We start from the raw sequence: 14,254 nt of genomic DNA on the forward strand, positions 1-14,254 counted from the left end.
CCAAAAACCAGCCGTTTTTTCGTTTCGTCAAAAAAAACGAAAATCTAAATTTCAGTTCGTTTATTCGTTTTTTGGTTCTTAACAAAACGAATTTACCACTCAATATCTGGTTTCCGCCGGTGGGCGGGTCCTCTTATTGGCTAGTGTGCTTCGTTGCCCTGTGCTCTTCAAAATAAAAGTTATTCTGTTTGATAATGTCGACAAAAATATTACTGTATTATAGACACTAGCAGACACAGAGGGTCACACCACCCACATTCAAGACTGACACGGCTTCAAATAACAATAATAGTATTCAAAATCATTTGAAAATGAGAACTTCTGAAGTTATGATGACTTCAGTGCTGTTGATGTTCAGCCACAGTTAATACATGCAGAGTAGACCTGAGGGCTTTACTACGACATCATTGTCCGGCTCTGAACTATGCGCTCTGTGCGCGTTCACATCAAAGGAGCTGCGATCGCGGGCTGCTGATTTCCCCACAGCCGATAGCTATGAAGAATACAAGTGATCACAACACATTTCTGACAGCTGAAAATTGCCCATCTGTTGACCTTTATCCATTTACAGTAAACAAATTATTCTTTCTTGTTGAAAGATATTTTATATTGTTTTCATATTATTATTTACTGATGGTGTTTACAGAATGCAAGTGTGTGTTATATTGAAAGCGAGGCTGGGTGTGTGCCTATGAATATAGGCTACAGTGAGTTTTTTAAGGTGCTGTACAAGCAAATCATATCGTCTACTCTGTACAGTGACAGAGTGTACAGTAACCTACTTCATTCAATATTGAATAGGGTACTGTAGCCTACACTATAAACAAATGGTTTTGCTCTTAGCCACAGTTAATACATGCAGAGTAGCAGGAGGGCTTTACTTCGACATCATTGTCCGGCTCTGAACTATGCGCTCTGTGCGCGTTCACATCAATGGAGCTGCGATCGCGGGCTGCTGATTTCCTCACAGCCTGAGAGCTATGAGGAATACAAGTGATTACAACACATTTCTGACAGCTGAACATTGCGCAGGGCTCTCTGTGAGACGCACGCAGTTCAACCCATTCACACGCCACACAACTTGCGCCGCTATTTAACAGTGGAAGGGTAGGAATCAAATGCGTCCGGGTGAAATTTCAAAATCGTCCGGGATTTTATTAAAGCCTCAATACATGTTCACATTTAATTTGCGTTGCGTTCCTCTGGGTCTGTCACAAACTTCTGGGTCTGTCACAAACTCCCCTACTCAGTTCTGTTCGCTTTGCATTGGTGGAAGTGAGTAGGGGGAGTGTTTAAGTATAGGCTTCAGATTGGACGGTTTGACTTTAGAGTTACCGTCATGTTTTGTGTTATTTTTTTACCATTATTGTTTTATAGGGACAAACATTAACACATTTCTCCATTCTCCTGCAGGGGATTGATAAAGTTCTATCTATGTAACAGAAGGAAACACTTACTCATACTCCATCAAATATTCATACTCATACTTTGCACACTTTACCACAGCATTGGCCTACTGAATGCCACAGATATATTTTTAAGCATTGGACTGAATGCCACATAAATATAATGTATGTTTTGCACGTTTGCAACGTTTAAAAGTTCAGGGAAAAGTATATGCCTCTACTGGTGTGGGGCAGTGTTGTTTCTGAATATTAGTTTTAAGGGCCAATAATGCCTACTATCATACATTAGTCACCATGTCTGTGGACAAATTTGTATGCAGTCACATATTAATATATCCCCCCCGCTCACAAAATCTCACTCTGAACTCAGTTCAAAAATGGAGAGCCCTGCATTGCGCATCTGTTGACCTTTATCCATTTACAGTAAACAGATCATTTTTTCTTGCTGGAAGATATTTTATATTGTTTTCATATTATTATTTACTGACAGTGATTACAGAATGCGAGTGTGTGTTATATTGAAAGCGAGGCTGGGTGTGCCTATGAATATAGGCTACAGTGAGTTTTTTAAGGTGCTGTACAAGCAAATCATATTGACTACTCTGTACAGTGACAGAGTGTACAGTAACCTACTTCATTCAATATTGAATAGGCTACTGTAGCCTACACTATGTACAAATGGTTTTGCTCTTTGCTCATGGCAGTTGTGGCAGTCATTTTAACATGTCAGCAGGCAAGCTTCACTCATTCCAGGATGTATTATGCTTTGTCATATAGCCTACTTGGAACGTGTTTTGAAATGGATCTATAGTAGCCTATAGAAATTTGCCAGCTGGAATACAAAGCAAACTCTCCTTCAAATGCACATTCATGGAAGTCTTGTATTGTCATCCCCAAATAATGCTGCAATGTAATAATATACATCTTTAAATGCACAATAATGAGTCATTATTTTTATTATGACTTATCAAAGATTTGTATTGGCTCCCAGAATGCAGGTCTGTTAGTGACTCCCAGTATCTCTAAAAACAGACTGGGAAGTAGAGCATTCAGTTACTGGGCTCCTTTAGCTCTCCCCATGGGTCAGAGAGGCAGACCCCCCCCCCCCCCCTCACCTTTCGCACCTTGTAGTTTGGCCTTGGCGTCTCGCAGTCTCTCTGTGTTTCCATATATTCTCCACAGCTCCACCCCCAGTCTGAACCAACTGCAATTTTTCCCCTTGGTTTTCCTGGGAGTTTTTACTCAGTCGATGTGAGGGTTTAAGGGAAGAGGATGTTGTTATGAAGCTCATGCTATGTAAAGCCCTTTGAGACAAACTGTTTGTAAAAACGGGCTATAAAAATAAAATTGCCTTGCCTTGCCTAACCCGCTTGGACTGTAATTCATATTCATGCTACTAGTTTGATCATTGACTGACTACATGAATAGAGATTCTTATAGAGGTCTTATAGTCAAACGGTAGGGTACATACAAATTTGTATGTGTTTAGGCCAGTTATGAGATCTAGTTAAGCTCATTGAAAGTCATTTCCAAACACATTAAAGAAAAGAAAAAAACAAAAGCAAAGAGATTTTGCAGCAGTAGCACGCTTTTACTTAAACAGAGTGGGATAGGAATCAGGTTAACAAAACATCTAAGAACATCTAAGCTGTCTAACACATTACCAACGCAACATTGAAACATCATAAAACATCACAAAAAAACAGCTGGAATACAAAGAATTTGCTTTGTATTCCAGCTGGCCTGTTATGAGCAAATTTCTATAAGCTACTATAGATCCATTCCAAAACATGTTCCAAGTAGGCTATAGGACAACGCATAATGCATCCTGGAATGAGTGAAGCTTGCCTGCTGACACGTTAAAATGACTGTCACAACTGCCATGAGCAAAACCATTTGTACATAGTGTAGGCTACAGTAGCCTATTCGATATTGAATGAAGTAGGTTACTTTACACTCCCTGTCACTGTACAGAGTAGACAATATGATTTGCTTGTACAGCACCTTAAAAAACTCACTGTAGCCTTTATTCATAGGCACACCCAGCCTCGCTTTCAATATAACACGCACTCGCATTCTGTAAACACCATCAGTAAATAATAATATGAAAACAATATAAAATATCTTTCAACAAGAAAAAATAACTTGTTTACTTTAAATGGATAAAGGTCAACAAATGCGCAATTTTCAGCTGTCAGAAATGTGTTGTGATCACTTGTATTCCTCATAACTCTCAGGCTGTGAGGAAATCAGCAGCCAGCGATCGCAGGTCTGCTCTGCATGTATTAACTGTGGCTAAATATCAACTGCACTGAAGTCATCATAACTTCATAAATTCTCATTTTCAAATGATTATGAATACTATTATTGTTATTTGAAGCCGTGTCAGTCTTGACTGTGGGTGGTGTGGTCCTCTGTGTCTGCTAGTGTCTATAATACAGTAATATTTTTGTCGACATTATCAAACGGAAGAACTTTTATTATGAAGAGCACAGGGCAATAAAGCACGCTAGCCAATAAGAGGACCCGCCCACCGGCGGAAACCAGATATTGAGTGGTAAATTCGTTTCACTCAGTAAGAACCAAAAAACGAATAAACAAACTGAAATTTAGATTTTCGTTTTCTTGTCAAAACGAAAAAACGAAAAAACGGCTTGTTTTCTGGTTTCTGCTTGCGTCAATTATTCCCAGAAAACAGAGTAATAAAACGTACCTTGCTCAAACATTTAGAGTATACCCACTTCTCCAGGGACCACTACACCACTGTGCGCAGGTATGTCTTCCGTCATAGTAATGGCAAGAATGTTATGTTTGAACTGGTGCATGTAGATTGCTTTTGTTTAACGATCTGTGGATGTTGTAATGGATTAAAAAATACACATTATTTTATCAGCCTGTAGCTACTAGCTGCTAGCTTAGCTCAATTACCTAGTCATAGGTACGTTACGTGCCCAGGCTGACTATTCGCCTGCATGACGTTGTGCCAAGCTGTCACTCCGATCGACACTGGTCAATAGAGACGTGTCTTACATCTTTCGGTGTAGGTCCCGCCGACGAGATTCAGCTCAACAGCAAGCAAAGCTTTTGGATTCGCAAGCAAAACGTTTGGATTCGCAAGCAAAACTTTTGGATTCGCAAACAAAACTTTTGGATTTGCAAACAAAACTTTTGGATTCCCATCAATAATTTTTTTATCACATTTATTTTACTTGCAATAAAACATTTTTTGATTGCAGTGTCGATAGTTTTGCTCTCAAATACATTTTTTGATTGCAGTGTGGAAAGTTTTGCTCACCCTGCGTTCACACCAAAAGATGCAAAAAGTTGACGCGCGTCGTGATCCCATTCAAAGTGAATGTAGAGACGCGTTGCTGCTTTGCTGCCGCAGCATTTGCTGCCGAGAAAACGGGCAGCAAAACTTGATTTGCGGCGCGTCAAAATCTGATTTGCGGCGCGGCATGACCGTGCCCGCTGCCGGGCACGGGCGAAGGGCGCGTTCACGTATTTTGCGGCGCGTCAAATGCTGCTCGAGTTGAAATATTTCAACTTTTGACGCGCCGCAAAACCTTTGACGCGCCGCAAAACTTGATTTGACGCGCCGCAAAACTCAGGCGTCAACGCGTTCGGGCAGCAAATGCATCTTTTGGTGTGAACGCAGGGTAACCTATTCTGTTTGATTGCATAATAAAGACACAAATCTACCTCCATAGCCTTCCCCAGTGAACCAAGAAAGCCCGCGCCGTGACGAACGGGGGATTTTAACCCCTCAGTTTTACACAGGAAACTTGAGATAAGAAGGTGAAATCGCCGGGCATGCCAAGCTGCGACCGAACCGGCTCGGCAGTGTAAAAAGACCTATAGCCTACTTCATCCTGCCCAACAATATGGGCAGGATCTCAAGCACTCCTAATCGGGTCAGCAATATGTGTCAATGCCTAGCCTCTGCGTTTGAATGATAATGAATGAATGGAACTGTAAGCAAAGTCACACTCTCATGGCAGAATAATGATTCTAATACATTTCTCTCTTCAGCCGTACTGGCGTAGTTTATTTGTGAACCGCGAACAGACGCACGCTCTCCTAGAGCCAAGTGCAGAGAGAGGGAAATGTCTGTGACATTCCCTTATTTGGTCACAGACATGGCGCAACAGCGCCTCCTTTTGGTTCTGAACGGGTAACTACAGTTACATGCAATCATACATATATCATACATATCAACAGGAACCAGTGGCGTGCACAGGCAGACCCAAGGTGGTGCTATAGCACCTGCCCTTTGTCCCCTGACCCAATCAAGTGCCCTTTTGAAAAAAATAAAATAATTGCATTTTTTTTTTTTTTTTTTTTTTTTTTTTTTTTTAAACAGTGTATGTGGCCCATGCCGACATTATCATCTATAAAGGCTCGACAATTAAAAACGTGTGATAATAATGGCCCAATATATATGCCCCCCCCCTCTTCCTCGCACACAACTCTCTTCCTTTGTCAACGTGAACGAGCAGAGCGGACACAAACGGAGGCGCGTTGCAGCTGTAATTCACAGCTGCTGCCCACACACACCTTCTCCCCTGCCCTGCCCAACCGGCGATGTAACACATAAATGAATTGAGTCTAGAGTGTATTGTTTGCCCCCTAAGCCTCCTTTCTGGGAGCTGAAGTCCCACTGCTAGAATCATTCAGTCCTTCCACCCCTTCACGGTACATGCCAACTGGGTAAGCACGCCAAACGCAGAAGCCAAGGAAGCCGTCCACATCCTGATTTCTATGGAGAAGACGAGGACCAGCTGAAGACAGAACTAAAGGTGTTCCACTCCAGCTTTCCTGCAAAAGACCTCAAAGAAATCTTTGCCATACTGAGGGAAAACAGTGGCCGGCTCATCTTTCCTGCCTTTGTGAAGATGATAGAAATTGATGAAACATTGCCAGTGACAACTGCTTCTGTGGAGAGATAATTTTCAAAGCTGAAAATTATCAAAACTAAACTAAGAAGTCTGTGTGGAGAAGAACGGCTCTCTGACCTTCTCCTGCTTGCTATAGAAAAATATATCAAGATCAATCATAGTGAGGTCATCAACATCAAGACATGGCACTGAGGAGGATGCTGCTTTAGAAAAGTGGTAATGATCACTCTTCACTTTGAAATGACACTTTAATGTGCCCTTATTTTTCCCTGAGCACCTGCCCCCCAAAATGTCTGTGCACGCCACTGACAGGAACGTTGCATTTTTAATGTCTACAAGTATTCTGGACTAGAGGGTGTGCGCCAATCAATGAAACCTTATAGGGAATCAGATAAAGTCGGCTCTCTTTGCTGCGCACTACAATTCAGAAATCAGCACATTAAGATAAATGTAGTTGTCACACAAGCTATTTTGGATTTTTGTAATATGGAATTATTTCAGGGGGGGAAATGCCGTGAAATAATGTATGCACAGTGCGTGCATACATTATACAGGATTAGGACTGATATAGCATATGTCGGCCTAGGCCTAATCAATTGTGTTTTAATATCTTCAGCATTTATATTATTGCAGTCTATTCTTTTCGTAGGCTACTCTGCTGTTGACCTTGATGGGGGGATATTTTAACCCTTTTTAACCCCATTTTCCTGCGACAGTCCTGCGTCTTCCCTCCTAGCCTGTTTCAGCACCGTGTCAGTGGACAGTTAAAATCCTACACTGTAAAAACGAAAACTTAAAATTGTTGGTCTCATTATGATTTCTGAGTAAAATGAATATAAAACATGAAGTATTCATGTCAACTGTGCAATGCAATTTAGTCCAACCAACAATGTTGAGTTTTGGGTCAAGAGTTGGGCTCACTGTAGTCTCTTTGTTAGCAAGACACACGGGTTTAAGTCAGACCAGAGAATGTCTAATATGAGGAGAATGGGCACTCGCGGGTTAGTTCCGGTTTTCTGGACTGGTTGCACTAATAATCTCTGACCACACGGGGCGCTCGTAGGCGAGTCCAGAATGAATGGGAGCCAACGGGGTTTTATCCTCAGAATCCACTTTTCTCACAATGTAATTTTTTGTCAAGTAATTTGAAAGTTGCTATCAAAAGGTGGGGCTAAGATAATAAACTCAGCTGAATATTGCATTTTTTAAGGTCACGTATCTGTTCTAAAAAGGCGTTAAAAACATGCGATGACGTCACACATTGTCATACAGAGGTACTGCTTTACGGCAGTTTCTAAAGCACTTCCCTTTTCCCGCAAGGATAACACCAGCTGTTGGAGGTAAGGCTTTTTTTTGCTTAATACCCTAGTTACAGAGTTTTAGTGAGCTAATGTAAAAAAAAGAAATGCGCGAATGTTTTACATATGTATGTTACTTACAGTCAGAGAGTGTTTTTTCTAATCCTCACTTGTGCCGATGATAAAGCTTTTTTTTAAAGATCCCATGCCATGCTATTTTATGGATGCTTTAATATAGGTATTAGTGGGCCACAAACACAGTATTCAAAGACGTCCCCGAAATTCAGCCGTGGTGCAGAGTTACAGCCACTCCGAACCAGTCGCACATTGAGCTTCCCCCAAACGCGCTGTTTCGGTGGGCGTGTCAAGGCAGGTCAAGGAGGGGGGTGGGGGGGTGGCCCTGAGCAGCTTGTAGCCACAGTACCATGCGCTCTGTTTACGGTGGATGTATCGCAATGGCTCTTAGAAACCCATATTATACATAGATATCTATATCATATAATATATATTATCACGGCCAAAAGCTGTGTGAGCCTCCAGACGGTAGGCTATTATAAATCTCAAACGACCGCGTCTTCTTCAGATTGATGAGGAGGGGAAGAACCAGAGACGTCGGAGAACCCGACGAAGTCCTTTGTGATTCATTATATCGTCTGGAGGTGCACACAGCTTTTGGCCGTGATAATATGTATTATTTGATATAGATGTCTATGTATTATATGATATTATTTAGATGTAGGGCCCCAGGACTGTAACGCAAGTGTTGTACACTTCCTTGTTATTTGGATAACCGTTCTGCTTTTGGTGTTATGGCGCATAACACGTCGGACTCTCGTCTCTGGTATTTCTACAACGAGACTCGTAGTTGTCTCAGCCATGGTTGAGAATGAATTGGGGGGAAGGAACTTTGGCTTTGACTCCCTCAAGAACATGAACCACGACGTGGAGGAGAAAAGGATTGTTGGCCGCGAATGTATCCCGCTTGAGCCCTGCTTCCCGCCGCCTCGGCAGCGGTCAGCGCTAATCACCGCCTCCTGAAGCCGATATCATATAATACATAGATATCTATATCAAATAATACATATTATAAACGATATAATGAATCACAAAGGACTTCGTCGGGTTCTACGACGTCTCTGGTTCTTCCACTTCCACATCAATCTGTAGTAGACTGAACCGCGCGCTGCCTGCTGCCTGCTGCCGGTGCGAGGCACCACCGCCCGGCTGCCCGCTGCCGGGCAGTGGTGCTTCGCGGCGGTGGTGCCTCGCGGCAACCGGCAGCAGGCAGCATGTCGCAGTTCATGTACTTCGATGTCGTTCTGCCATTGCATTCAAAATTCTGTAACTAGCCTGTTACTACGAACCTAGCAACTACCGTACACGTATTAGCATTTAGCTCTAGCTCAATCACGACTCCTTCAGCATTCTTGTGGGTGGTTACGAACCAACCAAGTGGGCAGGGCCATGAATAATAATTTGACAACGCTACGTCACAGTGTCACCTTATCCAGATCGGCTCATTTCTTCTGCCTTTTTCCTTTCATTGCCTATTGCATACAGCAGACAAACTACATAGATTTCAAACTTACCACAGCTCACAAACTTATTCAGACCTATGTTATTTAACAAACAATAGGAAAAATGTGATTTTAATGGCATGGGCTCTTTAAAGTAACGATTATGAGCCATTTCTTTCTCCTAAAATAGAAACCTGGATTAGAATCATAATTTTAAGACTGCATCAATTTAGTTGACATCAGTAAACAATCTGCTAGAGAGCAGTGTTCTGTTGTACTCCTCCTCATGCCTCTTCCTTTCTTGATCTCTACAGTTGGACTTTGATGCTGTGACAACGGACAAGTCTTCTTCCTCTGTCATTTTCCCCTGCCTCTGTTCAGTATGTTCAGTGTTGTTAAATCATTTCTCTTTTTTTTTTATTAGTTACTGTTCTTATTGTGTTCTTGTTAGTGTGATGTTTGAATAAACTTGCCTGTTGCAATGTTGATATAATGTTTGTATAATTACTGTTATACAACTGTTACTGTTTCAATGTGACCCAGACCATATTTCTCATTTAACTAACATGTGTAGCTTATAATGTGTTGCAGGGCAGAGCAATTATATTCAATGGCTTAAAACAAACCCATCTGTAAAGATCAGTGAATGCATAGAAATCAATGACAAGTGGTGTAGATGGTTTTTCCTCTGTGCAAGGTCATTAGCCCAAGTCCTACAAAGAAATAACGACTGTAATAGCAGATGTTGAAGTTGTTAAATCGTTAACGAACCATTTGTATGGAACAATCGGTTAAGGTAAGTTAAGTGCTTGAGTATCGACACTTTAGAGAATGTCTAGCGCGCAACTTTAATAAGCCATGTGCGATATTACCCGGGCTCCAGCGCAACTTTCCTTACCAGGTGCAAGCAAGAACGTTACCTTTTTCTGTCATTGTGAAACGAAAAGACGGACAATCCGTCTCCACTGTTGCAGTTTATCATTGCACATTTACGAGGCATTTCTTTTTTAAACTATCTTTATTTTCGAAAAATAGACAATGACAGATAAAAATGATATTGAGCGGGACATTGACTGTATTATTTAAGGTGGTCATACCGTACCTACCTAGCCTGGTTCTACCAGACTCTCGTACTTCACTTCATTTCATTTCATTTGTACAGAGAGTCTGGACCTAATCAATTGACAAACGTTAACTCACTTGAAGGCGGGTGTCTGTTGAAGTTTAAAATGATTGGATCTGCCCAGTGCCACTCTGGATCTGCCATAACCAATCGCTAACGTTTGGTTGTGACGTATGTAATGCGCCGGGAATCACGCGCAGGTTGTACACAAACCAAACACCTTGCGCGTCTGCACAAAAATGTCCGTCAACGACAGCTGCAGGTTTTGTTCGTCGAATTTAATTTATCAGGGAAAAATTGCACATTGTAAATCAACTACCGACCTACAACAACAACTCCAACTGGCGTACGACTTTATCGTCATTGTTCTCAGACACGCCCTCTGTTCGCTGATTGGTGGCCGCTGTGGCAGCACCAGAAAACCAAATTACATACAGCAGGTCCAGACCTAGTACTGAAGGGAAATTCAAATTGAGCGGAAGTACTTAGGCGGGCGGAGCCAGGCTAGTACCTACCATGTATATAACACATTGAACATTGAACACAAGAAATGGAAGAAATTCCATTTATGCCCATGTACTTTCACCATACATACTATCTAAAAAATAAAAGGGCCTGCAGGAAAATATAAATACAGTCCGCAAAAATTGAGTTCGATGGAAAGTCGAAGTCAACACGTTTCTGATTGCGCTTCAGCTTCAGATGCCGTCAAGAGGGGTCTCTGGTCGTAATCAGTCGCAAGTCCGTCCCTGACCAATCAGCATTCATTAGCAGAATGCTAGCGTGTATGGCCAACAACGGCCCAAACTGTAAGAAATCGAAAGGACATAAGTACTCACTCATTCGACTTTTGAACCATAATCTATATTGAACTTGCGGAATCTACAATAAAATTTGCGATATTTCAACGACAAGCAGGTGAAAGAGGCATAATTAGCCGTCTAGCCCCATAGACTCCCATTCAATCTGGACTCGCCCGCGATCACCCCCAGTGGATGTCTCATGGAACTACAACCAAGATCGGTACAATGGGGCGTATAGGAAGTGCCCAGGCTCTTCGTAGACGGGCTCTGGTCAGACTGTCTGAGGCTGGGCCAACTACGGTGCACATGCGCATTTCGACACTACCCCCCGGGGAGTCTGGGTATTCGTGATGCCGGTTGGGAAAAAGGGGTTTATTGCCTTTTGTCAATTTGTTTCTGTTAGGTTAAGTTGGGTTAACGGGTTTGGGGTCTTTATTTTTTGTGTGTTGTTTATTGTGCGTAGTGTTGCCGCCACCGTTACCGAGACTTGCATGTCCATTGGTTGGCTGTGCGGTGCGCTGTGTGTTGCGGGTGGGTGTTAAATAAAGGCAGCTCTCGGGATCTTGCGGTGTATGAGGCACGAGAGTTGCGTCACCGTTTAACCTGGGCTCCCGTCTCGTGCAGAACAAGTTTGACCATAATGTCAAACTTGTTCTGCACTTTGGTTTGCTGCATTTAGACAGCGATTCTCTGCTGCTGAACTAGCTACATGTTGCTTGTTCTATTGCTGTCTGGCATTCAGAAATGTAAAATGGAAGTTTCAAATTATTAATTTTAATAAAGTGAACTTAAAACTTGTTTTGCATTCTTTGAAATGTTTTTTTTTTTAATAATAATATTAACCTTAATTTGAAATATTAAGTTAACACCCCTGACTTTTTTTTTTAAGTTTGTAAAATAAAAAAAATCTTAGTTGGTACCTTATCTCTACCATCAAGTTTGTCTAAAGAAGAAAATGACCTTTTTGATGGGCTCAAAACTCAAAAATTGATTGCAGTAAGTTGCCTTGCAATTTTGAATTTGCTCAACTTTTTATTTTTTACAGTGTACAAACGTCGTGAGTGCATACGCCAGAGTTCCCGTTGTCCGGTAATTACCGGTCTTTGACCGGAAAAAAATGAGGAGGACCGAAAATCCTACATGTCTCCGGTCAGAATGACCAATTGGAAATAAGGCCCCGTCCACACGGAGCCGAAACGGGCGAAAACGATCCGGTTTCGTTTTATGCTTAATGTTTAAGGTGCTGGTTCTCCACAGAAAAAAGTGGAGCGCATCAACCCTGCGCTCATACAGCATGCGCGCTGTATACAAACATTCAGTCACGAGGAGATTCAACCATTGAGCAGAACAAAATTGAGCAGGTCCTATGTTCCCGGTTTTCCCCAAAAAGGGTCCTATGTTCCCCTGTAGCCATACATACCGGGGAACATAGGACCCTTTTCCCAGAAAAGGGTCCTATGTTCCCCGCAATCTATCAATCTTTAAAAATATTTAAACTTTGAAGCGGCATTCGCGTAATGAAAGCCAATCGGCGTTCAACAGAGTGACATGTCTAACGTAACAGCCAATCAGCGTTCAACCGGCCAACTCAGTGCAGTGCAGTCCGGGGTGAACTGCAGCATGGAGGAGAAAGTGATTGTTGCCGTTTGCGACTCCCGGAGCTCTTTATATAATAGTATATAATATAATTGTATAATAATATCACGGCCAAAAGCTCTGTGCGCCTCCGGATGGCCGTAACGCGGGAAGCTCTCGTGGGGATTGGGCTTCTCGGGGTTTGTTTACCGGCGTATGAATATACTGCGTCAGGTTCTCCGACGTCTCTCCCTCTTCCACAAAAGGTAAAGACATGCAATGGTAGTTATCTCGGCCGGAATTTGGCAGTAATGGTGGAAAAAGTAACAGACCGGGGAACATAGAACCCCTTTTTAAAAAAAGGGTCCTATGTTCCCCGGTCACATACATATCGGGGAACATAGGACCCTTTCTTGGGAAAAGCAGGGAACATAGGACCCTTTTTGAAAAAAAGGGTCCTATGTTCCCCAGTCTCATACAAAGAGGGGAACATAGGACTCGGGGAACATAGACACGCTCCCCTATAGACTACCGTAGGTTTATGAACTAAACGGCGGCAAGCTAGCGAAAGCCGGCGGCAAGCTTTGCGGAGTACCGGTATTTAACAACAATGGCGAATCAAAATATGATCACACACTTCTTCTTTATATAGCCTGCCTATCATTTTTTTTAAGTGCAATAAACACGGACAATATCCGACCGTTTTTTTTCCAATTTGACCGGTAAAATGAAACCTTCCCGGTCACATGACCGGCACCAATTTCTTCTAGCGGAAACACTGGCAAACGCGCGTTCATGTTAAGAGGAGTTTCGGGAAACGCTTCAAAGAAATTCACGATGGTTCGCAAGATCCATCGTGAGAATGATCATACGAGCAAAGATCCATCGTTATCGGGAAACGAGGCCCTGAACTGTTGCCAAGCAACGCGTAAACACATTAGCTATCTGAGCTACATAAAGGCTGTTAATAACATTAACGTTATTAGAACACCTGCAAAGCGGAGTGATACAAGTATAGTTAAAAGTCCCAGCACTGTTATACTCTATATCAGCACACAAAACTATACATTACAAAACTAACAGGTTGGTGTGTAACATGGTTGGGAGGGGCGTAGCCATGTTTCTTACCTGATTGGGCTGGAGAATGATATATTTTGAGGAACATCTGACAGCCTTCTCATACTGAGCCTGTTCCACCATCTCCTCTCGTTCACAATAAAAACATAAACCAGAGATACTATATTAACTACTACAGAACCAGAGATAATAATAATACATTTAATTTAGAGGCGCCTTTCAAGACACCCAAGGTCACCTTACAGAGCATATAGTCGTCATACATTTTTAAAAAAAACAAGATATTGTGTAAAAATAAATAAACATAAGCAATAAGAAATAAATAAAACAAAAACAAGACAAAACAAAACAAAAAAACAATCAAAACAGTGATCAGTTAGACGTTGTGTGCGAGTTTGAACAGGTGAGTTTTGAGTTGTGACTTGAAGGTTGTAATAACTACATAACAAGAGACATTATATTAGCTAAAGAACCAGAGATACTACTACTGAACCAGAGATAATAACTACAGAACCAGACACACTATGTTAATTACAGAACCAGAGATAATAATAATA

At 42.0% G+C, this 14,254-nt stretch overlaps 1 protein-coding gene across 1 annotated transcript in view; it reads right to left on the reverse strand.

The window, feature by feature from the left end:
• LOC115549019 (tetratricopeptide repeat protein 16) overlaps nucleotides 1-13,860 on the reverse strand; it is a 32,159-nt gene extending 18,299 nt beyond the window's left edge. The window contains exon 1 of the mRNA XM_030363998.1: nucleotides 13,749-13,860. Coding sequence (XP_030219858.1) covers nucleotides 13,749-13,820 — 72 coding nt within the window. The 5' untranslated portion in view covers nucleotides 13,821-13,860. The remainder of the gene's footprint in view (nucleotides 1-13,748) is intronic.
• Nucleotides 13,861-14,254: the final 394 nt, after the last annotated feature.

Source organism: Gadus morhua, chromosome 8 (genome assembly GCF_902167405.1).
Source record: "Gadus morhua chromosome 8, gadMor3.0, whole genome shotgun sequence".
Classification (NCBI taxonomy): domain Eukaryota; kingdom Metazoa; phylum Chordata; class Actinopteri; order Gadiformes; family Gadidae; genus Gadus; species Gadus morhua.